This window comes from Macaca nemestrina, chromosome 10 (assembly GCF_043159975.1).
Source record: "Macaca nemestrina isolate mMacNem1 chromosome 10, mMacNem.hap1, whole genome shotgun sequence".
NCBI classification, from domain to species: domain Eukaryota; kingdom Metazoa; phylum Chordata; class Mammalia; order Primates; family Cercopithecidae; genus Macaca; species Macaca nemestrina.
This window is the reverse complement of record NC_092134.1, coordinates 11,427,892-11,454,005: the sequence shown is the minus strand read 5'-3', so window position 1 is coordinate 11,454,005 and position 26,114 is coordinate 11,427,892. Positions and strand designations below refer to the sequence as shown.

The 26,114-nt window shown below is 50.7% G+C and overlaps 1 protein-coding gene across 2 annotated transcripts; it reads right to left on the bottom strand.

The window, feature by feature from the left end:
* Positions 1 to 2,744: 2,744 nt before the first annotated feature.
* On the bottom strand, positions 2,745 to 21,171 carry LOC105494539 (MORN repeat containing 3). Of its 2 annotated transcripts, XM_011763059.2 has the most exons (6): positions 20,833 to 20,971; positions 18,428 to 18,587; positions 9,830 to 9,987; positions 4,928 to 5,087; positions 3,091 to 3,275; positions 2,745 to 2,825 (listed from the first exon to the last, which is right to left on the bottom strand). In XM_011763059.2, the coding sequence occupies exons 2-6, from the start codon at positions 18,477 to 18,479 to the stop codon at positions 2,751 to 2,753; spliced, it is 630 nt and encodes a 209-aa protein (XP_011761361.1). In that variant the 5' UTR covers positions 18,480 to 18,587; positions 20,833 to 20,971; the 3' UTR covers positions 2,745 to 2,750. The 2 variants fall into 2 exon arrangements, with proteins under 2 accessions (XP_011761361.1, XP_011761355.1); XM_011763053.3 differs by lacking the exon at positions 18,428 to 18,587 and having other exon boundaries at positions 20,833 to 21,171.
* Between the last annotated feature and the right edge of the window lie 4,943 nt (positions 21,172 to 26,114).

Genomic DNA, 26,114 nt, shown 5'->3' with positions numbered 1-26,114 from the left:
CAAAAATGTCATACATTGCCAAATGTCCCCAAGAAAGAGTGGGGCTGAGGGGGGACAAAATCCTACCCACAGTTAAAAACCACCGCCTTATCTCATCCTCACAGTAACTAACCACAGTAACCCCAGGTGGCAAGTACTGTTAATGCCCCATATTGCAAGTGAGGAGACCTACAGAACAGTCTGGGTGACATCCCCAAGAAAACACAGCTCCGAGATTCACACCCAGGCAGTGTGACTCCAGAGCTCACCTGCCCATTATGCAAGAGAACATCTGATCTCTCAAGAATGTTGCCCTGTTTGGTTGGCTCACACCTGTAATCCCAGCATTTTGGGAGGCCAAGGCGGGTAGATCACAAGGTCAGGAGATCGAGACCATCCTGGTCAACATGGTGAAACCCTGTCTCTACTAAAAATACAAAAAATTAGCCGGGCATGGTGGCGGGTGCCTGTAATCCCAGCTACTCAGGAGGCTGAGGCAGGATAATTGCTTGAACCAGGGAGGTGGAGGTTGCAGTGAGCTGAGATTGTGCCACTGCACTCTAACCTGGGTGACAGAGAGACTCCGTCTCAGAAAAAAAAAAGGCCACGCTCGGTGGCTCACTCCTGTAATCTCAGCACTTTGGGAGACCGAGGTGGGCAGATCACAAGGTCAGGAGTTCGAGACCAGCCTGACCAACATGGTGATACCTCATCTCTACTAAAAATACAAAAATTAGCTGGGTGTGGTGGTGTGCACCCGTAATCCCAGCTACTCGGGAGGCTGAGGCAGGAGAATTGCTTGAACCTGGGAGACAGAGGTTGCAGTGAGCCGAGATCGTACCACTGCACTCCAGCCTGGGCAACAGAGGGAGACTACTGGAAAAAAAAAAAAAATTACCTGGGGAATTTTCTGAAAGCTCAGGCCTCAGCCCGGATGAATTAGATGTGAATCTGTGAATCTCTGGGCATGGGACCTGGGCTTCCACAACTTTGTAACGTTTCCATGGGATTTCAAGGTTGAGAGCCCTGTGTTAGGTTGAGAAATGGTCAGGAAATTTTATAGTCTCAAATCTTGGCAGCCAGTGTGGCAGGATGCAGACCTTCTCTCTGGGTTATCTGGGTTATCTCACAGAGGACCTGCCATTTCTTTCTCTCTTTCTTTTCCTTTCTTTTATATTTAAAATTTTTTTTTGTAGAGTCAGGGTCTTGCTATGTTGCCTAGGCTGATCTCGAACTCCTGGCCTCAAGCAATCCTCTTACCTTGGCCTCCCAAAGTGCTGGGATTACAGGAATGAGCCGCTGCACCTGGCCTAAGACCTGCCCTTACTCCCCCAAGCTAAGCCCAGGCAGCCCAGCCAAGGCAGGTCTTCCCTCTTCTAAACCTGAAACCCCTCCTGAGCCCCGTCGAGTGCCCCATCCTTACCCCATAGGCCCAGGCTTACACCACCTGGTTATTCTTTATTCTCATGCACTCCAGGATGAGATCAGAGAATGAAGAGCGTCTTGAGGCCAGCCTGGGAGAGAAGCACCAGCCTTCCTATTGGCAAGGAACGACCCAGTGCTGGGGGGAGTGAGGGGCCCTCTGAGGGTGCCAGGGGCACGCTGGGAGCCGCTGCTAACTCCTCCAGACAGAGCCGCACTGGTCTGAGCGATCAGGTGACGCAGGCTCGAATTTCTCCTGAAGTGTTTTTTTTTTTTCTCTGCAGGGGAGAGGGGGATAGTGGAGCTGGCATTTGAAAGACTCTGTACCAGTGTCCTCTCCTCAAACCCTCACATCGTGCTCAGGAGGGCTTGGACTGGACAAGACCCCACTGGACAGATGTGCAAATGGAGGCTGAAGGCCAACTGCCTTACTCAAGGGTGTTCAGAAGCCAGACCACCTCCTTTCAACCCCGTGCCCAGCCCAGTTATGTGGCCCAGGGTGCAAACAGAAGGTTTCGAGCAGGACTGGAATATACTGGTCTTCAGTGAAATGTTTTTTTTGTTTGTTGGTTTGTTTGTTTGAGACAGAGTCTTGCTCAGACTGGAGTGCAGTGGCACAATCTCAGCTCACTGCAACCTCCACCTCCCGGGTTCAAGCAATTCTCTGCCTCAGCCTCCTGAGTAGCTGGGATTACAGGTGGCTGCCCCCACGCCCGGCTAATTTTTGCATTTTTAATACAGATGGGGTTTCACCATCTTGGCCAAGCTAGTCTTGAGCTCCTGACCTCGTGATCCACCCACCTCGGCCTTCCAAAGTGCTGGGATTACAGGCGTGAGCCACCGTGCCCAGCGAGTTTTGTTTTTTTGAGACGGAGTCCCATTCTGTCACCCAGGCTGGAGTGCAGTGGTGTGATCGCAACTCACTGCAAGATGGAGACCTCCCGGGTTCAAGCGATTCCCCTGCCTCAGCCTCTCGAGTAGCTGGGACTACAGATGCCTGCCAGCATGCCTGGCTAATTTTTGTATTTTTAGTAGAGACAGGGTTTCACCACGTTGGCCAGGCTGGTCTTGAATTCCTGACCTGCAGTGATCCGCCTGCCTTGGCCTCCCAAAGTACTGAGATCACAGGCAAGAGCCACCATGGCCAGCCAAAAGGGGTTTTGAAAAGGAAGAGTCAAAAAGGACACCTGGACTGTAGGAGGCAAGAAGCCTGCCCTCTCTGATCTTGCTCCCCCGCTCCCCTACCCCAAGCCCTTTGGAGACCTTGGGAGATCTGTGCATTGTTCCAGGCCCTGGAGCAGCCTCAGCCACATCAGAACGTGGCAGGCGTGCCCACCTCTTACCTGGCATCAATCTCCTTCCTCTGTCTTCTTGAACATGGCCAAGGCTTGCGCCAGCACACCATCAGGGTCTAGGATTTTGACCTGGAGGGAAATACCAAGAAGTTGGTTTGGAGAACATGGAGGGCCCAGGCTGCCAGCCTTGACGGGTGCTGCCTGCCCGGTGGGGCGCTGCCAGCCTTATCAGGAGCCACCTCTCTTGCTAGGGATGCCCTGACTGAAAACAAAACCTTGTCTGTTCCCTGTCTGGGCTGGGCTGGCCTGGCAGGTCTGGGCTGGGCATGGCTGGGGGTGCTGGCTTCTGTCTCTGTCTGGGTGTGGCTACAGGGCCCTGGTGAGGGCTGCCCACCTCAGGAATGGGGAACTGAGTGGGCTCAGGGGCCTCGTCACGGCCAAAGTCGATCATCGTCCCGCACTTGGCCATATTGTCCACCCAGAAGCCTTCAAACAGCTGGCCGTGGTCCAGATGGAAGAAACGCCCCGGCCCGTTCTTCATGCCTCTCTCCCAGCAGCCCTCGTAGCGGTTCCCGTTCTCTGGGGGGAAAGGACAGGGAGGTGTTGTGCAGGGTACACCAAACTAAACTAGACCCCCAGGGGTCGCTCTTCCAGAGCTCCGTGCAAATCCCAACATATTGGGAGGACAAGATGGGAGGCTCATAAGCCCAGGAGATCAAGACCAGCCTGAGCAATATAGTGAGACCCCATCTCTGCAAAAACAATTTTTAAAAAATTAGCTGGGCATGGTGGTGTGCACCTATAGTCCCAGCTACTCAGGAGGCTGGGGTGGGAGGATGGCTTAAGTTCAGGAAGTTAAGGCTGCAGTGAGCTGAGATTGCCCCACAGTACTCCAGCCTGAGTGACAACCTCTGCCTCCTGAGTTCAAACAATTCTCCTGTCTCAGCCTCCCAAGTAGCTGGGATTATAGGTTCGTGCCACCATGCCTGGCTAATTTTTTTATTTTTGTAGAAATGGGGTTTCTCCATGTTGGCCAGGCTGGTATTGAACTCCTGACCTCAGGTGATCCACCCACCTCGGCCTCTGAAAGTGCTGGGATTACAGGCAGGAGACACCGCGCCCAGTCTGTTTTTATTCTTTTAATTATTTTTAAATGTTTTTTAAAATTTTTTTCTTTTTTTTTTTTTTTTTTTTTTTTGAGACGGAGTCTCGCTCTGTCGCCCAGGCTGGAGTGCAGTGGCCGGATCTCCGCTCACTGCAAGCTCCGCCTCCCGGGTTTACGCCATTCTCCCGCCTCAGCCTCCCCAGTAGCTGGGACTACAGGCGCTGGCCACCTCGCCCGGCTAGTTTTTTGTATTTTTAGTAGAGACGGGGTTTCACCGTGTTAGCCAGGATGGTCTCGATCTCCTGACCTCGTGATCCGCCCGTCTCGGCCTCCCAAAGTGCTGGGATTACAGGCTTGAGCCACCGCGCCCGGCCTAAAATTTTTTTCAGATGGAATTTCGCTCTTGTAGCCCAGGCTGGAATGCAATGGCCCAGTCTTGGCTCACCGCAACCTCGGTCTCCCGGGTTCAAGCGATTCTCCTGCCTCAGCCTCCTGAGTACCTGGGATTACAGGTGCCCACCACCACACCCAGCTAATTTTTGTATTTTTAATATAGATGGGGTTTCTCCATGTTGGTCAGGCTGATCTCAAACTCCTGACCTTATGATCTGCCCGTCTCTGCCTCCCAAAGCTCTGGGATTACAGGTGTGAGCCACTGCGCCCGGCCTTTTTTTAAAAATTGAGATACAAGTTCATATAACATAAGTTGACCATTTTGAAGTGTATAGTTCAGTGGCATTTAGTACATTCACAATGCTGTGCAACCATTACCTCTATCTACTTTCAAAACGTTTTAGTCACCCCAAAAGGAAACCCCGTGCCCATTAAGCAGCCATTCCCCACACCCGCTAACGTCACCATTCCCATAGTCCTAGGCAACCATTAGTCTATTTTCTGTCTCTCTGTGTTCTAAAAATTTCATATAAATAGAATCATATATATGTGACCTTTTGTGACTGAGGGGAGGGATAGGGTCCTCTTCCTCTCTTGTCCCACATTGACACAAGGGCCAGTGTGGGACAAGAGTGTGGGGTGTGGCCTGTCTCTGTGGGACCAGATGGGCGTGGCCAGCTCGCTGCCGGGGGCGTGGTCATGTGGGCGGGGCCGGCGGGGGCGGGGTACTCACTCAGGCGCAGCATGCCGTCCCCGTTGGGCTTGTCGTTCTCCCACTGTCCCTCGTAGATGTCGCCGTTGCTGTAGTACATGCGGCCCCACCCGCTGCGCTGGCTGCCACACCACTCACCCTCATAATACTCCTTGGGTCCGAAAAACTGGATCCCATAACCCTGAAACCACCAAGATGCTACTACTCAGGCCCCCCCACCCGCCAAACCAGGAAAGCCTGCTGTCCTCCCAGGCACCCCCAGAGCCACACGCCCCAGCTTCTTCCTTCTTCCTCAGCCCTACGTCCAAGCGGAGGGTCGTGTTTTAGCGGAGGATCGTGTCTTCTTTTTTTTTTTTTTTTTTTGAGATAGAGCCCCGCTCTGTCACCCAGGCTAGAGTGCAGTGGTGTGATCTCGGCTCACTGTAACCTCTGCCTCCCGGGTTCAAGTGATTTTCCTGCCTCCGTCTCCCGAGCAGCTGGGATTACAGACACACACCACCACGTCCTGCCAATTTTTGTATTTTTAGGAGAGACAGGGTTTCACCATGTTGGCCAGGCTGGTCTTGAGCTCCTGACTTCAAGTGATCCGCCCGCCTCAGCCACCCAAAGTGCTGGGATTACAGGCATGAGCCACAGTGCCTGCTGATAATGTCTTGAAGGATCTCCCCATGCTCTGTTTCTCTCTGTCCCTCTGCAGCCGCCTCCATGCAGCCGGTCATTAAACTCCCTTCTCACTGACCTACCCTCTCCTCTCTCATCCCCACCCCACCATGCATCATGCAGCCCCTACAGCGCCAGAGGATTCTTTAAATCGCCCATCTAGGCTGACTCACTTTAGGAGGCTGAGGTGGGTGGATCACTTGAGGTCAGGAGTTTGAGACCAGCCTGGCCAACATGGTGAAACCCCATCTCTACTAAAAATACAAAAAATTAGCTGGGCGTGATGGTGGCACCTGTGATCCCAGTTACTCGGGAGGCTGAGGCAGGAGAATCATCTGAACCTGGGAGATGGAGGTTGCAGTGAGCTGAGATCCTGCCCCTGCACTGTACGCTGGGTGATGGAGTGAGACGCTGTCTCAAAAAAAAAAAAAAAAAAATCGCCCATCTGATCATGCTCGCCCCCCTCCAACTCTTCTTTTGACCCAGAAAAATGAACATAAATACCATACTTAGCCTGGCACGGTAGCTCACGCCTGTAATCCCAGCACTTTGGGAGGCCGAGGCGGGTGGATCACCTGAGGTCAGGAGTTTGAGACCAGCCTGACCAACATGGCAAAACCCTGTCTCTATTAAAAATACAAAAAATTAGCTGAGTGTGGTGGCCGGCACCTGTAATACTAGCTACTTGGGAGGCTGAGACAGAAGAATTGCTTGAACCCAGGAGTCGGAGGTTGCAGTGAGCCAAGATAGCGCCATTGCACTCCCGCCTGGGCGACAGAGCGAGAGACTGTCTCAAAACAAAAAACAAAAAACAAAAAAACACCACACTTAGTGTCCAACAGCAGGGAAACAAGGTCTGTTTGCAGATCACACCTGAGGAGGTTGGGTTGAGAAGACACATCTACTCCTCAAAATCCTGATTTCCCACATATCCCTGAGGGCCCCTGCAACTCTTCTCCTCACTCCTGCCCCAGGGCAGACACACTCTGCTGTTTTACATCTCCTTCCCTTTGCTATTTTTTGCCTCCCATCTTTCTTTTTTTTTTTTTTTTTTTTTTTTTTTTTTTTTTGAGACGGAGTCTCGCTGTGTCGCCCAGGCTGGAGTGCAGTGGCCGGATCTCAGCTCACTGCAAGCTCTGCCTCCCGGGTTTTTACGCCATTCTCCTGCCTCAGCCTCCCGAGTAGCCGGGACTACAGGCGCCCGCCACCTCGCCCGGCTAGTTTTTTTTTTTTTGTATTTTTTAGTAGAGACGGGGTTTCACCGTGTTAGCCAGGATGGTCTCGAACTCCTGACCTCGTGATCCGCCCGTCTCGGCCTCCCAAAGTGCTGGGATTACAGGCTTGAGCCACCGCGCCCGGCCGCCTCCCATCTTTCTTCCTTTTTTTTTCCTGGTTAACTCCTAGCGTCTTTTAGTGTCACCTCCTACAGGAAGCCTGCCCTGAATTCTCTCTTTTTGAGACAAGTCTTGCTCTGTTGTCCATGCTGGAGTGTGGTGGCACCACCATAGCTCACTGTAGCCTCAGCCTCCTGAGATCAAGCAATCCTCCTGCCTCAGCCTTTTGAGAATTTGGGACTACAGATGTGCACCACAACATCTAGCTAATTATTATTATTATATAGTTTTATTTATTTATTTTGAGATGGAGTCTTGCTCTCTTGCCCAGACTAAAGTGCAGTGGCGCGATCTCAGCTCACTGCAACCTCTGCCTTACGGGTTCAAGCGATTCTCATGCCTCTATCTCCCCAGCTGGGACTACAGGTGCACACCACTATGCCCGGCTAGTTTTTTTGTATTTTTATTTAGTAGAGACGGGGGTTTCACCATGTTGGCCAGGCTAGTCTCGAACTCCTGACCTCAAGTGATCCACCCCCATTGGCCTCCCAAATTGCTGGGATTACAGGCGTGAGCCATTGTGCCTAGCCTTCTGCCCTGAATTCTCTAGGCTGGGCTTAATGATCTTCCTCAGGGCACCCTGTGAAAACATCCCTCCTAACACCCTAACACCATATTCTTTTTTTTTTTTTTTTTTTTTTTTGAGATGGAGTCTCGCTCTGTCGCCCAGGCTGGAGTGCAGTGGTGTGATGTCCGCTCACTGCAAGCTCCGCCTCCCGGGTTCACGCCATTCTCCTGCCTCAGCCTCCCGAGTAGCTGGGACTACAGGCGCCCACCACCACGGCCGGCTAATTTTTTGTATTTTTAGTAGAGACAGGGTTTCACCGTGTTAGCCAGGATTGTCTCGATCTCCTGACCTCGTGATCTGCCCTCCTCGGCCTCCTAAAGTGCTGGGATTACAGGCGTGAGCCACCACGCCCGGCCCTAACACCGTATTCTATGTAAACTGGTTATTTGGGGCTTTCTCTTCCTACTTTGCCAATAAACAATTTGGGAGCAGAGAATACGAAACCTTGGGCTTTACCACTTGCTAGCTGTGTGACTCCAGGCAAGACTGAAACTGCCTTTGCAAAATTACGACTGAGACAGTGAAAGAGATTTAACTTAACTGACTCCATCTTGCTTCTAACCTCTAAGCTGTCCGTGTCCATTCCTGAGCTTAAGCTGAACTAACTTTGGGAGAAACTTGGTTTATAGTTTATAGTTTAAACAAAGACAGTAACAGCCGTTTCCCAAAGACCTCCTTCTTGCCTGGGGACTACATTGCCTTTGTAGGATTAACATTAAATACAAGATTATAAATTATGGTTTAGGAGTCATGCAGCTGGAAGCTACAAGATTCTGACCCTCCCTAAACTGCTGCTAAGATCAGTGCTGAAGATATTTTGCAGAACTTGCACTTGATGGATCAGCTGGCACCACCCAGATCAATAAACCGACTTATGTGATCTTGTGGCCCCCACCCAAAAACTCAGGGCAAAAAGATAGTTTTGACTCCCTGTGATTTCATCTCTGACCAATCAGCACGCTGGGCTCACTGTCTTTCCCCCACCCACCAAGATATCCTTTTTTTTTTTTTTTTGAGACAGAGTCTCGCTCTGTCGCCCAGGCTGGATCTTGGCTCACTGCAAGTTCCGCCTCCTGGGTTCACACCATTCTCCTGCCTCAGCCTCCTGAGTAGCTGGGTCTACAGGCGCCCGCCACCACGCCCAGTTAATTATTTTGTATTTTTAGTAGAGATGGGGTTTCACTGTGTTAGCCAGGATGGTCTCGATCTCCTGACCTCGTGACCCACCTGCCTTGGCCTCCCAAAGTGCTGGGATTACAGGTGTGAGAAACCACATCCGGCCCTCAAGTTATCCTTAAAACCTCTGCAGCCAGAATGTTCGGGGAGACCGATTTGAGAAATAATACAACTCAGGGCCAGGCGTGGGCAAGGTGAACCCCTTGGGCAGTTACAAGACACCTCATCTCTTCAAGCTTGTTTGCTTATCAATAAAACGGGCATGATCATGATGATGAGCTGTTGCTGTGAGAGTTAACTGAATATTAAATATGTGTTTCAGGCTGGGCGTGGTGACCAGGCGTGAAACCCTGTCTCTACGAAAAATATAAAAAATTAGCTGGGCATGGTGGCGGGCGCCTGTAGTCCCAGCTACTCGGGAGGCTGAGGCAGGAGAATGGCATGAACCTGGGAGGCGGAGCTTGCAGTGAGCCAAGATCACACCACTGCACTCCAGCCTGGGCAACACAGCGAGACTCTCTGTCTCAAAAAAAAAAAAAAATTTTAAATATGTGTTTCAGGCTCACAATAGTAGTTGCTCAGTTGCAATACTGTTTATTATTGTGTCTCCATGACTGATGGTGAGGATTCCTCCACACTGGTGGGAGTAGGTGGAGGTAACCTGTGCCCAGCTTGGGTGTTTCTGGGCTGAGCACGTGCCTCTGGCTGGCTTCGGCCCCTCGGGACGCTCCTCTCTTGTCCTCTGCCCTCTTGCTCCCACTTTTCCTACCTCCCCTTCTATCCAGTCCCAGCAGAAGGGAGATTCTCAGAAAGAGATGCCTGGGGAAAAGAAAGCCAGGAAGCGAGGGGGAAGAGGGTGGAGGCAATTTTGTCCCCACAGGCCCGGCTGGCTCCTTGCAACCACAGGGTTTTGTGAGCTCCTCCCTGGCCTTCTCTTGCTTCCTGTTTCCTGGATTTTGTTCTGAGAAACTTTGCAATTCCTCCACCCCTTCCTTCTCCCACGCGCACCACAACCTTGTCCTCCTCCCTGTAGACCTCCCCTCTTTTTTCTCCCCGGCCTCTCTCGGCTCCCCCTACACACACACACACACACACACACAGAGCCTGGCTGGCAGCCCTCCTCACCGATTTCTTATCACCTTTCCACCAGCCTGAGTAGACTCTCCTGCATTTTCCTGTCTGTTGATCAGGAAGGCTGAGGGTGCCATAGCCGTCGCGCTTCCCAAACTTCCAGTCCCCTTCATAGATGGCTCCGTTCTTCTTCCAGACCTGTGTTCCTTTCCCTGGTGACACACAGATGGGCAATGCTACAGACGTGGCCGCCCAGGGGTGGGGGTGGTGTGCCTGCCTGAGCCTCAGGGGTCCCTGACTGGATGAATCTTGAGAGCTGGGACAGGCTCTGCGCATCATCCTAGACACCCAATTCCCAGGAGAAGGCCAAGAAAGTTTCATTTTTTTTTTTTGAGACAGCATCTCTCTCTGTCACCCAGGCTGGAGTGCAGTGGCACCATCTCAGCTCACTGCAACCTCTGCCTCCCAGGTTCAAGAGATACTCCTGACTCAGCATTCAAAGCAGCTAGGACTATAGGCGCGAGCCAACACACCTAGCTAATTTTGTGTTTTAGTAAAGATGGGGTTCCATGTTGGCCAGGAAGGTCTCAAACTCCTGACTTCAAGTGATACGTCCACCTTGGCCTCCCAAAGTTCTGGGATTACAGGCATGAGCCACTGCATCCGGCCAGAGGTAATTCTCTTTGTTTATTGATTGGTGTCACATGTCTGTCTTTTCCAGGAGAATGTGAGCTGCAGGAGGGCACAGACTTTGGTCTGTTTTGTTCACTGCACTGAAAATCTGTGCCTGGAGACTGGGCGCAGTGGCTAATGCCCATAATCCCAGCGTTTTGGGAGGCTGAGGTGGGTGGATCACCTGAGGTCAGGAGTTCGAGACCAGCCTGGCAATTTTGGTGAAACCCTGTGTCTACTAAAAATATAAAAATTAGCCAGGCATGGTGGCAGGCATCTGTAATCCCAGCTACTCAGGAAGCTGAGGCACGAGAATCACTTGAAACTGGGAGGTGGAGGTTGCAGTGAGCCGAGATGGCGTCATTGTGCTCCAGCCTGGGAAACAAGAGCGAAACTCCATCTCAAAAAAAAAACAAAAAAACAAAACTGTGCCTGGCATGTTCTTGCGGGAAATCAGGGATCCTGAACGGAGGGACCGGCTGAAACCATGGCAGAAGAATGTAAATTGTGAAGATTTCATGGATATTTATTAGTTCTCCAAATTAATACTTTTATAATTTCTTACACCTGTCGTTACTGCAATCTCTGAGCATAAATTGTGAAGATTTCATGGACACTTACCACTTCCCCAATCAATACCCTTGTGATTTCCTATGCCTCTTCACTTTAATCTCTTAATCCCATCATCTTCGTAAACTGAGGAGGATGTATGTCGCCTCAGGACCATGTGATGATTGCATTAACTGCACAAATTGTTTGTAGAGCATGTGTGTTTGAACAATATGAAATCTGGGCACCTTGAAAAAAGAACAGGATAACAGCAATGTTCAGGGAACAAGGGAGATAACCTTAAACTCTGACTGCTGCTGAGCTGGGAAGAACAGAGCCGTATTTCTCTTCTTTCAAAAGCAAATAGGAGAAATATCGCTGAATTCTTTTTCTCAGCAAGGAACATCCCTGAGAAAAAGAATGCGCCCCTGAGAGTAGGCCTCTAAATGGCCCCTTTGGGGGCGGCTGTCTTTTACGGTCGAAGCTGAAGGGATGAAATAAGCCCCGGTCTTCTGTAGCGCTCCCAGGCTTATTAGGATGAGGAAATTCCCGCCTAATAAATTCTGGTCAGACAGATTGTCTGCTCTCAAACCCTGTCTCCTGATAAGATGTTATCAATGAAAATGCGTGCCCGAAACTTCATTAGCAATTTTAATTTCGCCCCGTCCTGTGGTCCTGTGATCTCGCCCTGCCTCCATTTGCTTTGTGATATTTTATTACCTTGTGAAGTATGTGATCCCTGTGACCCACAACCTATTTGTACACTCCCTCCCCTTTTGAAAGTCGCTAATAAAAACTTGCTGGTTTTACGGCTCAGGAGCATCACGGAACCTGCCGACATGTGATGTCTCCCTCGGACACCCAGCTTTAAAATTTCTCTCTTTTGTACTCTTTCCCTTTATTTCACAGACCAGTCGATGCTTAGCGAAATGGAAAAGAACCCACGTTGAATATCGGGGCGGGGGGTTCCCCCAATAGCATGTTGTAGGTGACTAATACCTGTTAACTTTTTTTTTTTTTTTGAGATAGAGTCTTGCTCTGTCACCCAGGCTGAAGTGCAGTGTTGTGATCTCAGCTCACTGCCACCTCCGCCTCCTGGGTTCAAGAGATTCTCCTGCCTCAGCCTCCCCAGTAGCTAGAATTACAGGCGCCTGCCCCCATGTCCAGCTAATTTTTGTATTTTTAGTAGAGATGGGATTTTACCATATTGGCCAGGCTGGTCTCTAACTCCTGACATTGTGATCCACCTGCCTTGGCCTCCTGTAATGCTGGGATTACAGGCATGAGCCACCATGCCCAGACTTTTTTTTTTTGAGACAGAGTTTTGCACTCATTGCCCAGGCTGGAGTGCAATGGCTCGATCTTGGCTCACTGCAACCTGCACCTCTCAGGTACAAGCGATTCTTCTGCCTCAGCCCACCTAGTAGCTGGGATTACGGGAATGCACCACCACATCCGGCTGATTTTGTATTTTCAGTAGAGACAGGGTCTCTCCATGTTGGTCAGGCTGGTTTCAAACTCCCAACCTCAGATGATCCGCCCGCCTCGGCCTCCCAAAGTGCTAGGATTACAGGCATGAGCCACTGCCCCGGCCTTTTTCTTTTTTGTTTTTAGATAGGAAAGGACTGGCTGTATTGCCTATGCTAACGTGCACAGCTCACTGCAGCCTCAACCACCCAGGCTCAAATGATCCTTCCACCTCAGCCTCTTGAGTACCTGAGACCACAGGTGCATGCCACTCCACCTGGCTAATTTTTTAAAAAAAATTTATAGAGGTGGAGTCTCTCTATATTGCCCAGGCTGGTCTCAAACTACTGAGCTAAAGCAATCCTCCTACCTAGGCCTCCCAAAGTACTGGGATTACAGGTACAAGGCACCACACCAGGCATTTCTTTCTTTTAGAGATAGGGTCTTGCTATGTTGCCCAGGCTAGTCTTGAACTCTTGAGCTCAAGAGATTCTCCCTTCTCAGCCTCTTGAAGAGCTGGGAATACAAGCACACACCACTGCACCCAGCTTAATACATATTTAATGAAAGGATGAATAAAATATTTGTGGAGTACCTATATTGGCCAATTCAAGTCTGGGTCCTTGGTAACCCAGCAACAAATTCAACATTTTCCTTCTGAGCTTTGTGACCTTAACCAAGTAAGCTAATTCCTTGGGTCTCTCTGAGCCTCAGATACCTCAGCTGTAAAATGGGTGTAAGAATATCTTATGGGGGGGTTGGGTGCAGTGGCTCACACCTGTAATCTCAGCACTTTGGGAGGCTGAGGCTGGTGGATTGCCTGAGGTCAGGAGGTTGAGACCAGTCTGGCCAACACAGTGAAACCCCATCTCTACTGAAAATATAAAAAATTAGCTAGGTGTGGTGGTGGGTGCCTGTAATCTCAGCTACTTGTGAGGCTGAGGTGGGAGAACTGCTTGAACCTGGAAGGTGGAGGTTACAGTGAGCTGAGCCGAGATCACACTATTGCACTCCAGCCTGGGCAACAAGAGTGAGATTCTCTCTCTCAATCTCAAAAAAATAAAATAAAATCTTATGGGGACTGGGAGCAGTGGCTCATGCCTGTAATCCCAGCACTTTGGGAGGCCGAGGCAGGCTGATCACTTGAGGTCAGGAGTTCGAGACCAGCCTGGCCAACATGGTGAAACCTGGTATCTACTAAAAATACAAAAATTAGCTGGGCGTGGTGGTACATGCCTGTAATCCCAGCTACTCTGGAGGCTGAGGCAGGAGAATCACTTGAATCTGGGAGGTGGAGTTTGCAGTGAGCCGAGGTCGCACCACTGCACTCCAGCTCGGGTGACAGAGTGAGACTCCAAGAAAGGAAGAAAGAGGGGGAGGGGAGGGAGGGGGGAAGGAAGGAAGGGAAGGAAGGAAAGGGAGAAAGAAAGAAAGAAAACGTGCCATTTGTGACAACATGGATAAATCTGGAGGACATTATGCCAAGTGAAATTAAGCCAAGCACAGAAAGACAAATACTGCATGATTTTACTTGTATGTGGAATCTAAAAAAGTCAAACTCATAGAAACAGTAAAATAGCAGTTACCAGGGGCTGGTGGGGTGGGGAAAATGTGGAGATGTTCTGTCAAAGGGTGCATACTTTTTGTTATAAGATGTACAAGATTTGGAGACCTAAGGCTGGGCACGGCGGCTCACCCCTGTAATCCCAGCAATTTGGGAGGCTGAAGCAGGTGAATCACTTGAGGCCAGAAGTTCGAGACTAGCCTAGGCAACATGGTTAAGCCCTGTCTCTATTAAATAGACACAAATTAGCCTGGTGTGGTGGTGCGTGCCTGTAATCCCAGCTACTCAGGAGGTTGAGGTAGGAGAATTGCTTGAACTTCAGAGGCAGAGGCTGCAGTGAGTAACACTGCACCACTGCACTCCAGCCTGGACAGAGTGAGACTCTGTCTTAAAACGAACAGGTCGGACACAGTGGCTCATGCCTGTAATCCCAGCACTTTGGGAGGCTGAGGCAGGTGGATCATGAGGTCAGGAGATCGAGACCATCCTGGCCAACATGGTGAAACCCTGTCTCTACTAAAAATACAAAAATTAGCTGGGCATGGTGGTACGCACCTATAGTCCCAGCTACTTGGGAGGCTGAGGCAGGAGAATGGCTTGAACCCGGGAGGCGGAGGTTGTAGTGAGCCGAGATGGCAGCACTGCACTCCAGCCTGGGCGATAGAGCACAACTCTGTCTCAAACAAAATGAAACTAGATCAGGAAGTGAAGAGGATTCCTCCATCCTGTCACTAAGATGCTGATAGACATGTGTATCATGCAGAGGTATACTTGCAGGAAGAGAGAAAAAAAAGGCCAGCCAGGGAGAAGCAGAAATAAGATGGAGAAGTTGTTCTAAGCCTTCCCTGAGGTTGGCTCCACTCCTGCCTTTCTAATAATTTGCTTTTATGAGGTGCTTCGTTCTCCTGATTTGCTGACGCTGTCGTCTCGCACGTGGATGTCTGCAAGGGCCTCTGAGGGGTCTTGCTGCCCCCACCTCATTCACAACAAAATAGCCAGCATGGGTGTTACAGGACATGAATCAGATCATGTCATTCCTCTGCTGTAAATCCTCCCTGTGTCACAGAGTCAAATCCAAAGTTCTTACCGTGGCTGACAGGGTCCTGTATGATCTGACTACCGTTCTTTAGCCCACAACTTTTTTTTTTTTTTTTTTAGATGGAGTTTCGCTCTTGGAAACTCCCAGGCTGGAGTGCAATGGTGCGATCTCAGCTCACTGTAACCTCCTCCTCCCAGGTTCAAACAATTCTCTTGTCTCAGCCTCCTGAGTAGCTGGGATTACAGGCACCTGCCATCACACCTGGCTAATTTTTGTATTTTTAGTAGAGATGGGGTTTCACCATGGTGGCTAGGCTGGTCTTGAACTCCTGACCTCAGGCAATCTGCCTGTCTCGGCCTCCCAAAGTGCTGGAATTTCAGGCACGAGGGACCACGCTGGGCCTGTTTTTTTTTGAGGCAGAGCGTTGCTCTGGCACTCAGGCTGGAGTGCAGTGGCATGATCTTGGCTCACTGTAACCTCCACCTCCCGGATTCAAGTGATTCTCCTGTCTCAGCCTCCCTAGTAGCTGGGATTACAGGCGTTCACCACTTGACCCAGCTAATTTGTTGTATTTTTAGTACAGATTGGGTTTTGCCACGTTGGCCAGGCTGTTGTGGAACTCCTGACCTCAAGTGATCTGCCCACCTCGGCCTCTCAAAGTGCTGGGATTACAGGCGTAAGCCACCATGCCCTGCCAGCCCTCAGCCTCTCTGACCTCCCCCTCTTCCTCACTCTGTTTCACCCACACCGTCCTCCTGGCTGTTCCTTGAACACCCCAGGTATGTTCCTCTGCTCCAGCTGGTCATGCCACCTTCTATCCTAGTCCCTGCCAACATCACTCAGTTACTCCCTCTCTTCCAAAGTCTCTTTTTTTTTTTTCCCCCGAGACAGAGTCTGGCTCTGTTGCCCAGGCTGGAGTGCAGTGGCGCAATCTTGGCTCACTACAAGCTCTGCCTCCCGGGTTCACATCATTCTCCTGCCTCAGCCTCCCGAGTAGCTGGGACTACAGGCTCCCGCTAGCACGCTCGGCTAATTTTTTGTATTTTTACTTGAGACAGGGTTTCACCATGTTGGCCAGGATGGTCTCGATCTCCTGACCTTGTGATCCACCCACCTCAGCCTCCCAAAGTGCTGGGATAACAGGCGTAAGCCACCGTGCCTGGCCCTCTCCTCCAAGTCTTGACAGAATTCATCTGTTCACTGAGTTGAGACCACCATTTAATTCTGCAAACTCAGATTACCCTATTCTGTTTTTCTGTTTTCATACATGTATACCTACCACCTCTAACATAGTTTATTATTTACTTATTATATTTATCATTTGTTGTCGGTCTAGCCCTGCTAAACATATGCTTCATAAGAACAGGTATCTTTGTTTTCTTCACTGCTACATTTCCACAGAGTTTAGCATAGTTCCTGGCACATAGTAGGTACTCAATACAAATTGTGAAGTCGGTATGAACTCGGTTATTCCTAATTCATGTGGACTCACTATTCATGCTACATATATTGGTGCACCCCTCCCCGCCGGGTGTTAGGATGGTGAGGATATAAGCAGTGACCAAGCATGGCACCCCCCCCTTTTTTTTTTTTTTTTGAGAGAGAGTCTCACTCTATTGCCCAGGCTGGAGTGCAGTGGCGCGATCTCGGCTTATTGCAACCTCTGCCTCTTGGATACAAGCGATTCTCCTGCCTCAGCCTCCCGAGTAGCTGGGATTACAGGCATGTGCCATCATGCCTGGCTCATTTTTTGTATTTTTTAAATAGAGACAGGGTTTCACTGTGTTGGCCAAGCTGGTCTCAAACTCCTGACCTCATAAACTGCCTGTGTCGGCCTCCCAAAGTGCTGGGATTACAGACGTGAACCACTGTGCCTGTCCAGCCCCCACTTTTAAGCCATTTGCTGCTTGCCTCTGGGATAAAGGCAAATGTTATCCCAGCCCGTGAGACCCTATATGGTTGGTGCTACTGACCTGCCCGCTCTCTCGCTCCTTGCTCACTCTATTGCAGCCACACTGGTTTCCAGTCTCCTTTTTTCTTTTTCTTTTTTCTTTTCTTTTGAGACAAGGTCTCACTCTGGAGTGTAGTGGCGCAATCATGGCTCACTGCAGCCTCTCTTAACTCCTGGGTTCAAGCAATCCTCCTGCCTCAGCCTCCTGAGTAGCTGGGACTACAGGAGCATACCACCATATCTAGCTAATTCCTTAAGTTTTCTGTTTTCTTTTCTTTCTTTTTTTTTTTTTTTTTGAGACAGAGTCTCACTCTGTTGCCCAGGCTGGAGTGCAGTGGTCAGATCTCAGCTCACTGCAAGCTCCGCCTCCCGGGTTCATGCCATTCTCCTGCCTCAGCCTCCCAAGTAGCTGGGACTACAGGCATCCGCCACCTCGCCCGGCTAGTTTTTTGTATTTTTTAGTAGAGACGGGGTTTCACTGTGTCAGCCAGGATGGTCTCTATCTCCTAACCTCGTGATCTGCCCGTCTTGGCCTCCCAAAGTGCTGGGATTACAGGCTTGAGCCACCGCGCCTGGCCCAAGTTTTCTATTTTCTAAGGCCGGGCGCGGTGGCTCATACCTGTAATCCCAGCACTTTGGGAGGCCGAGGCAGACGGATCACCTGAGGTCAGGAGTTTGAGACCAGCCAGGCCGACATGGTGAAACCCCGTCTCTACTAAAAATACAAAAATTAGCTGGGTGTGGTGGCACATGCCTGTAATTCCAGCTACTCAGGAGACTGAGGCAGGAGAATCAGGCTTGACCCAGGAGGAGGAGGTTTCAATGAGTCAAGGTCATGCCACTGCACTCCAGCCTGGGTGACAAGAGCAAAACTTCGTCTCAAAAAAAAAAAAAAAAGGCCGGGCGCGGTGGCTCAAGCCTGTAATCCCAGCACTTTGGGAGGCCGAGACGGGCGGATCACGAGGTCAGGAGATCGAGACCATCCTGGCTAACACAATGAAACCCCGTCTCCACTAAAAATACAAAAAAAAAAATTAGCCGGGCGTGGTGGCGGCGCCTGTAGTCCCAGCTACTCGGGAGGCTGAGGCAGGAGAATGGCATGAACCCGGGAGGCGGAGCTTGCAGTGAGCCGAGATCGCGCCACTGCACTCCAGCCTGGGCGACAGAGCGAGACTCCGCCTCAAAAAAAAAAAAAAAAGTATTCTATTTTGCAGAGATGGGGTCTTGCTACGTTGCCCAGGCTGGTCTGCAATGCCTAGCCTCAAGCAATCCTCCCGCTTCACCCTCCTGAGTAGCTGGAACTACAGGTATGCACTGCCATGCCCAGTACCCTCTTAGTCCTCCAGAGCATCCCCCAATTCTGGCTGCACTGCCTAGCAGGCATGCCCCCTCCCTGGTGAACTCATTCACCTCCTGTTTGGTTCAACTGGAACATCACCTCTCCCACTGTCTGTGTTCTCATGGCTCCTTCATGTCTCTTCTCTGGTCCCCTTCATATCCAGATGCCACCACCTGTAGCCCCTTGACCTTGAGTAAGTTACTTCCTCTCTCTGAGCGCCATGTGCCTCATCTGTAAAATGAGCATGTTACCTTCCTGGGCAGGTTCTCTGCAACACAGTAAGCTCCCTGAGGGCTAGGATTACGCTGGATGCCCCACACAGGGCCTGGAATGGATTGGGAGCTCAGTAAGTGTTTGTGGAGTGAATGAATGAGCGGTGTGGGGATCCACCAGGCCACTCTGTCCTCAACTTCTGTGACGACTGTCTTGACTGCTTCCGATCTGCTTATACCACAGCAACTCACTTAAGCTTGGTCAAAGCATGTGTCTTGAAGAGAGGGGGCCTCGGTTCTCTGATGTCTGCTTTCTGCAGCCCCTGACCCATCGGCGTTAGGTCTACACCTCCAAGGTCTAAGGGATGGCAGGACTCACACAGATGGAAGCCCACTGTCCCGTCACAGATGGGGAGGCCAAGATCCAGTGAATGGGAAATGACTTACCTGAAGCTTCACAACTGCTCTGCAGTACAGCTGGGTTGTGCAGTGTACAGGGCTCTGTCCACAACATATGCCACCCACAAGAACTGAAAATACACTCATGCACTTTTTTTTTTTTTTGACGGAGTCTCGCTCTGTCGCCCAGGCTGGAGTGCAGTGGCGCACCGCACGTGGCTCCACCTGGCCATTTTTGTATTTCTTTAGTAGAGATGGGATTTCGCCATATTGGCCAAGGTGGTCTTGAACTCCTGACCTCAGGTGATCTGCCTGCCTCCGCCTCCCAAAGTGCTGGGATTACAGATGTGAGCCACCTCACCCAGCCTGGAACTGGGATCCTAACCCGGGTTTGACTCCAAAGCACTTAACCCAGCAAGGCAGGAGAGCAGGGTGGTTAAGAGCACAGAATCGGGCCGGGCTCAGTGGCTCACACCTGTAATCCCAGCACTTTGGGAGGCCAAGGCGGGTGGATCACTTGAGGTCGGGAGTTCGAGACCAGCCTGACGAACATGGAGAAACCTCATCTTACTAAAAATACAAAATTAGTCGGGCATGGTGGCGCATGCCTGTAATCCCAGCTACTCTGGAGGCTGAGGCAGGAGAATCGCTTGAACTCAGGAGGTGGAGGTTGTTTTGTTTTTTGTTTTTTTGAGACGGAGTCTCGCTGTGTCACCCAGGCTGGAGTACAGTGGCCAGATCTCAGCTCACTGCAAGCTCCGCCTCCCAGGTTCACGCCATTCTCCTGCCTCAGCCTCCCGAGTAGCTGGGACTACAGGCGCCCACCACCTCGCCCGGCTAGTTTTTTGTATTTTTTAGTAGAGACGGGGTTTCACCTTGTTAGCCAGGATGGTCTCGATCTCCTGACCTCGTGATCCGCCCGTCTCGGCCTCCCAAAGTGCTGGGATTACAGGCTTGAGCCACCGCGCCCGGCCTGAGGTGGAGGTTGTGATGAGCCAAGATCGTGCCATTGCATTCCAGCCTGGGCAACAAGTGTGAAACTCCGTCTTAAAAAAAAAAAAAAAAAAAAAAAAAAGCACAGAATCTAGCCAGGCACAGTGACTCCCACTTGTAATCCCAGCAATTCAGGAGGCTGAGACAGGAGGATTGAGCCCCGGATCTTGAGGCTGCAGGATCTCGAGGCACCACTGCACTCCAGCCTGTTTTTCTGAGACAGAGCAAGGCCTTGTCCTCTCAAAAAAAAAAAAAAAAAAAAGAGTACACAGTCTGGAATCGCAAGACTGGAGTGAGCAGCAGTACCACATTTAAAAATAAAAGCCTTTTTTCTTTCTTTTTTTCCCCCAATCAGGATTTAGTTTGTATTAACAGGACCCCTTTGCCCCCTGCTGGTCAGACTTGAGCCCCGGCTCCTCCTCCTCGGGGGATGGAGTAGGGGGTCCTCCCTTGTGCCTGGAGCTCAGCCCTCTGCAGAGCATCACAGATGAATGCAAAGCCCAGAACCCCGCGGCAAGCTGGTTTCGGGGGGATTGTCTTTTCTTGTTGCCAGCCAGCCCAGTGCTTAACCCAAGTCTCAGAAGGCAGGAATTGAGCCCCCTAGGTCCCAGAGCCCCGGGGACAGGCCAGTTTCTCAAGACCCTCTGTCCACTGCTGGTCCTGAGACCCTCACTCTGTTGAAGTCAGGGCTGAGTTTGTTCAGAAGCCCCAGCATGTGGAGGCCCCCAGCTGGCCTGGGCCAGCACTCATCCTGGGGGAGCCTTGGGGACACATCTCATATCCCCAGTGAGCTCTGCACGCTGCCTTCCTGGCCCTGTTGCCCACTGTGGCTACGACCCCACTCTGGCCGCCCGTCCTGGAGTCCCACTCACCGTGTTTCACGTTGTCCTTCCACTCGCCCACATAGTAGTCGCCATTCACAGCGTAGACCTGGCGCCGCAGGCCGTTCTTCTGGGCCTTCCGGTCCCACCCCTTCCACAGGGACTCCGACTTTTTCGGGCACTTAGAGACTGGCATGGTGGCTGCTTCTGCAAGGATGGAGGGTGCTGGAAAGGGGTTAGGAACATCTGGGGCTCAGCGTGCCCCGCGTAATGCTGGGATCCTGAGCTCAAGTGGGGCGAGTCATGTGTGTTCTGAGTTCCCGGGGCAGGTGAACGGCCCTTGGTGGGGATCCTTTAGTGCTGGACTGACCTTTGGCTGGCCCCTCCCTTGCCTCTCCCAGGGGGCCCCTCCCAGGGGGTCTGATGGCACAATCACTTGGGAATCTAGGGAGACCAGTAGAGCAGGAGGGTTTGTGATGGCATCAGGGAGAAGCCGCCCCCAGGGAGGGGGTGGCGGTCATGTATACGTGTATATATATATATTTTTTTGATGTCTTCTAAATATTTTTATTTATTTATTTATTTATTTAGAGACGGAATCTTGCTTTGTTGCCCAGGCCGGAGTGCAGTGGCACCATCTCAGCTCACTACAACCTCTGCCTCCTGGGTTCAAGTGATTCTCCTACCTCAGCCTCCTAAATAGCTGGGATTACAGGCGCCCACCACCACGCCTGGCTGATTTTTGTATTTTTAGTAGAGACGGGGTTTCACCATGTTGGCCAGGCTCGTCTCGAATTCCTGACCTCAAATGATCCACCCACCTCAACCTCTCCAAGTGCTGGGATTACAGGCACGAGCCACTGAGCCAAATATGAATCCAAAATATGAACCCAAAATATAGGTTACATATTTTGACAATCACACCTAGGAGTAGGGAAAAATCATTCCAGGCAAAGAAAACAGGCAGAGCAAAAACTGGGAGTGGGGAAACAATCTCAGGTCCCAAATTCTATGCCGTTGGGATTTTTTCCCCTCCCATTTCCAAATATCACATGTACTATTATTAATCTTTATATGTAAATTAACTCACTTGGCAGAGGTTGCAGTAAGCCGAGATCATGCCACTGCACTCCAGCTTGGATGACAGAGTGAGAACTTTTCTCAAGAAGAAAATAAAAATAAGTTAACTCACTTTAAAAAATCAATACATATATTGAAAAAAGGAGGGCCAGGCGCAGTGACTCATCCCTGTAATCTCAGCACTTTGGGAGGCTGAGGCAGGTGGATCACCTGAGGTCAGGAGTTCGAGACCAGCCTGGTCAACATGGTGAACCCTTGTCTCTACTAAAAATACAAAAATTAGCCAGGCCTGGTGGCATGCGCCTATGTAATCCCAGCTACTCAGGAGGCTGAGGCAGGAGAATCGCTTGAATCCGGGAGGCGGAGGTTGCAGCGAGCTGAGGTGGCGCCATTGCACTCCAGGTTGGGTGACAGAGCGAGACTCAGTCTTAAAAAATAATAAGGCCAGGCGCAGTGGCTCACACCTGTAATCCCAGCACTTTGGGAGGCCGAGGAGGGTGGATCACAAGTTTAGGAGACCGAGACCATCCTGGCTAACACTATGAAACCCCATCTCTACTAAAAATACAAAAAATTAGCCGGGCGTGGTGGCGGACACCTGTAGTCCCAGCTACTTGGGAGGCTGAGGCAGGAGAATTGCGTGAACCCGGGAGTTAGAGACCAGCCTGAGCTTTTAGTGAGCCGAGATCACACCACTGCACTCCAGCCGGGTGACAGAGCGAAACTCCATCTCAAAAAAAAAAAAAAAAATTAATAATAATAATAATAAGAAGTTAACTCACTTTAAAAAATACATATATTGAAAAAAGGAGGGCCAGGTGCAGTGGCCCATGCCTGCAATCCTAGCACTTTGGGAGGCTGAGGCTGGTGGATCGCCTGAGGTCAGGAGTTTAAGACCAGCCTATCCAACATGGTGAAACCTGGTCTCTACTAAAAATATAAAATTAGCCAGGTGTGGTGTCCCATGCCTGTAGTCCCAGCTATTCCGGAGGCTGAGACAGGAGAATCGCTTGAACCCGGGAGGAGGAGGCTGCAGTGAGCCGAGATTGCACCACTGCACTCCAGCCTGGGCCAGGCAGAGTGAGACTCTGTCTCAAAAAAAAAAAAAAAAAAAAGACCGGGCATGGTGGCTCACACCTGTAATCCCAGCACTTTGGGAGGCTGAGGCGGGCAGATCACAAGGTCAGGAGATCGAGACCGTCCTGGCTAACACGGTGAAACCCCGTCTCTACTAAAAATACAAAAAAATTAGCCTGGCATGGTGGCTGGCACCTGTAGTCCCAGCTACTCGGGAGGCTGAGGCAGGAGAATGGGGTGAACCCGGGAGGCGGGGCTTGCAGGGAGGCGGAGCTTGCAGTGAGCCAAGATCGCGCCACTGCACTCCAGCCTGGGCCACAAAGCAAGATTCCGTCTCAAAAAAAAAAAGAAGAAGAATGGAGACTTTACGTATCATTATTATAAATAGAAAACCGGCCGGGCGCGGTGGCTCAAGCCTGTAATCCCAGCACTTTGGGAGGCCGAGACGGGCGGATCATGAGGTCAGGAGATCGAGACCATCCTGGCTGACACGGTGAAACCCCGTCTCTACTAAAAAATACAAAAAACTAGCCGGGCGAGGTGGCGGGCGCCTGTAGTCCCAGATACTCGGGAGGCTGAGGCAGGAGAATGGCGTGAACCCGGGATATGGAGCTTGCAGTGAGCCGAGATCTGGCCACTGCACTCCAGCCTGGGCGGCAGAGCGAGACTCCGTCTCAAAAAAAAAAAAAAAAAAAAAAACGAAAACCAGTAGCAGGTACCCTAAGGCAATGATAAATGTAAAAATAAAAACATTGAACGAACCAACTTAAGTCTTAGCTAGATGCTATGGCTTAGAGTAGGTTGAGCTCCAAGGTCTCTGTTAAAAATAGGAATTAGTAAGGCTGGACGCGGTGGCTCACGCCTGTAATCCCAGCATTTTGGGAGGCTGAGGTGGGCAGATCATGAGGTCGGGAGTTTGAGACCAGCCTGGCCAACATGGTGAAACCCCGTCTCTACTAAAAATACAAAAATTAGCCGGGCGCGACACCTGCAATCTCAGCTACTCGGGAGGCTGAGGCAGGAGAATCCCTTGAAACTGGAAGGAGGAGGTTGCAGTGAGCTGACATACCGCTACGGCACTCAGCCTGGGCGAAAAGAGCAAAACTCCTTCTCAAAAAAAAAAAAAAAAAAAAAAAGATTAGCAAATGTTAAAAGAGGTGTTAATGTCATGTAATCACCAAACTGACTCTCCTTGGCTTACTCAGAATTGTAAGAGAACCCAGACTCTAATAACTTTCTCATGATGTCATTGGATGTTACTTCACACCTCATAAGTGTAACCTAAAATCACCCTCCATCCCACAGTTTAGGGAACATAGGTTCTACTCCAAGGAGGCTGTGGTCTTAACACGTGGGCTGTTGACAGGAAATGAAAGTCGGCCCAGGTTGTTTTGGTGCTGAGTAACAGACCACCCTGGCGGCACGGGGGCTGCCGCCTGCAATCCCAGCACGTTGGGAAGCTGATGTGGGAGGATCGCATGAGTCCAAGAGTTGGAGACCAGCCTGGGAAACCATAGTGAGACCTTGTCTCTACAAAAAAAAAAAAAAAAAAAAAAAAGAAAAAAAAAAAAAAATTAGCTGAGCATGGTGGCGCAGGCCTGTAATCCCAGCTATGCGGGAGGCTGAGGTGGGAGGATGCCTTGATCCTAGGAGGTCGGGACTGCAGTGAGCTATCATCCGGATGCCACTGCATTCCAGCCTACCGGACAGAGGGAGACCCTGTCTCAAGGGAAAAAAAAAAACCAACAACCCACAATGGAAGGGGGAGGAGCCGGGAACCAGACGGCTTGGGGTCAGTCAGCAGTCCTGGCCCGCCCCACATGCGCCCGGCTCACCTGCGCTCACCTGCGGGATCGCAGCCTTTAGCTTCAACTTACTGCAGCTGCGGGCGCCCAGGCCCGGCCGGGGTCGCTATGGCAACGCGCCGCCCCAGCCTAGCAACCAGGCAGTGCCCGCCCCTTCCTGCAGAGATCCGGTAGCGGCAAAATTTGATCGTCAAACTTACGTCACACTTTGTTTTTTATGTTTTGTTTTGTTTTCTTTTTTGAGATGGAATCTCACTCTGTCTCTTAGGCTGGAGTGCAGTGGCGCGATCTCGGCTCACTGCAACCTTCGCCGCCCAGGTTCAAGCGATTCTCCCTGCTTCAGCCTCCCAAGTAACAGTGATTATAGGCGCCCACCACCACGCCCAGCTAATTTTTTGTATTTTTAGTAGAGATGGGGTTTGGCTAGGCTGATCATGAACTTCTAACCTCAAGTGATTCGCCCACCTCATCTCCCAAAGTGCTGGGATTAGAGGCGTGAGCCACTGTGCCCTACCGTCACATTGGTCCTTAGCCTTATAGGAGTCTGGACTGCTTTGAGCGTCTCATGGGAGCTCTAGAGACCCCCCCAAATCCTGAAGGGTGCTTTCTCATTACCCTACACAAGTCGGCTTCAGTCACTCTTGGCTCACACCCTCCAGGGGCTCCCCTGGTCACTCAGCGTAAAAGCCGCAGCCCTTCCAGTGGCCTTCAAAGCCCTGGTGATCTGCCGGCGCCTCCCCTTTCCAATCAGACCTTGTCCCCCCCACTCCTGGCACCCGGTCTCTGCTCCAGCCACATACTTGCTTCATTGCTGTTCCTGGAAAATACGGGGCATGTTCTGGCCTCGGGGCCTTTGCCTCTCTTGTGCCTGCTGCCAGGACATCTGTTCCTCCGGAAAGCAGCCTGGATCATTCCCTTCTTTCCTTCAGGGCTTTATTCAAAAATCACCTTCTCAGTGAGGAGTTCCTGGAATCACCCTATTTAAAGTTGGAATTTCCATATACACTTGCCAACCCCCTCATTTCTGTTTTATGTCCTCTTTAGCACTTGGCACCACCACACATACACCCCTTATTTATTGTCTGTCTCTTGGAAGACAAACATTTTTTTTCTTCCAACTTCTATTTTCAATAAAAATTTCAAACACAGAAAAAAAAAATAACTACAATGAACACCTGTTACTGCCTCTGCCTATTTTTACCAATTACTGGCATTTTGCCCTATTTGAAAGCAGAAAAGTTTTCGTGCTTTCTTACTGCCATCTCTGTAGGACCTAGAAGTGTGCCAGACACACAAATTTGTTCAGTATTTGTTGGATGAATGAATGAGTGAATGAATGAATGAGGCGCTTTCAGGGACTCCCACTGTGGG

Bases quoted from the DNA above. Each gene is read 5' to 3' on its own strand.
- LOC105494539 (XM_011763053.3), bottom strand. From the start codon at position 20,977: ATGCCAGTCTCTAAGTGCCCGAAAAAGTCGGAGTCCCTGTGGAAGGGG. The intron at 9,988-20,832 runs GTGAGTGGGACT...GTGTGTCACCAG, and splicing joins GAAGGACAACGTGAAACACG to GGAAAGGAACACAGGTCTGG. The intron at 5,088-9,829 runs GTGAGGAGGGCT...TGGTGGTTTCAG, and splicing joins GGAAAGGTGATAAGAAATCG to GGTTATGGGATCCAGTTTTT.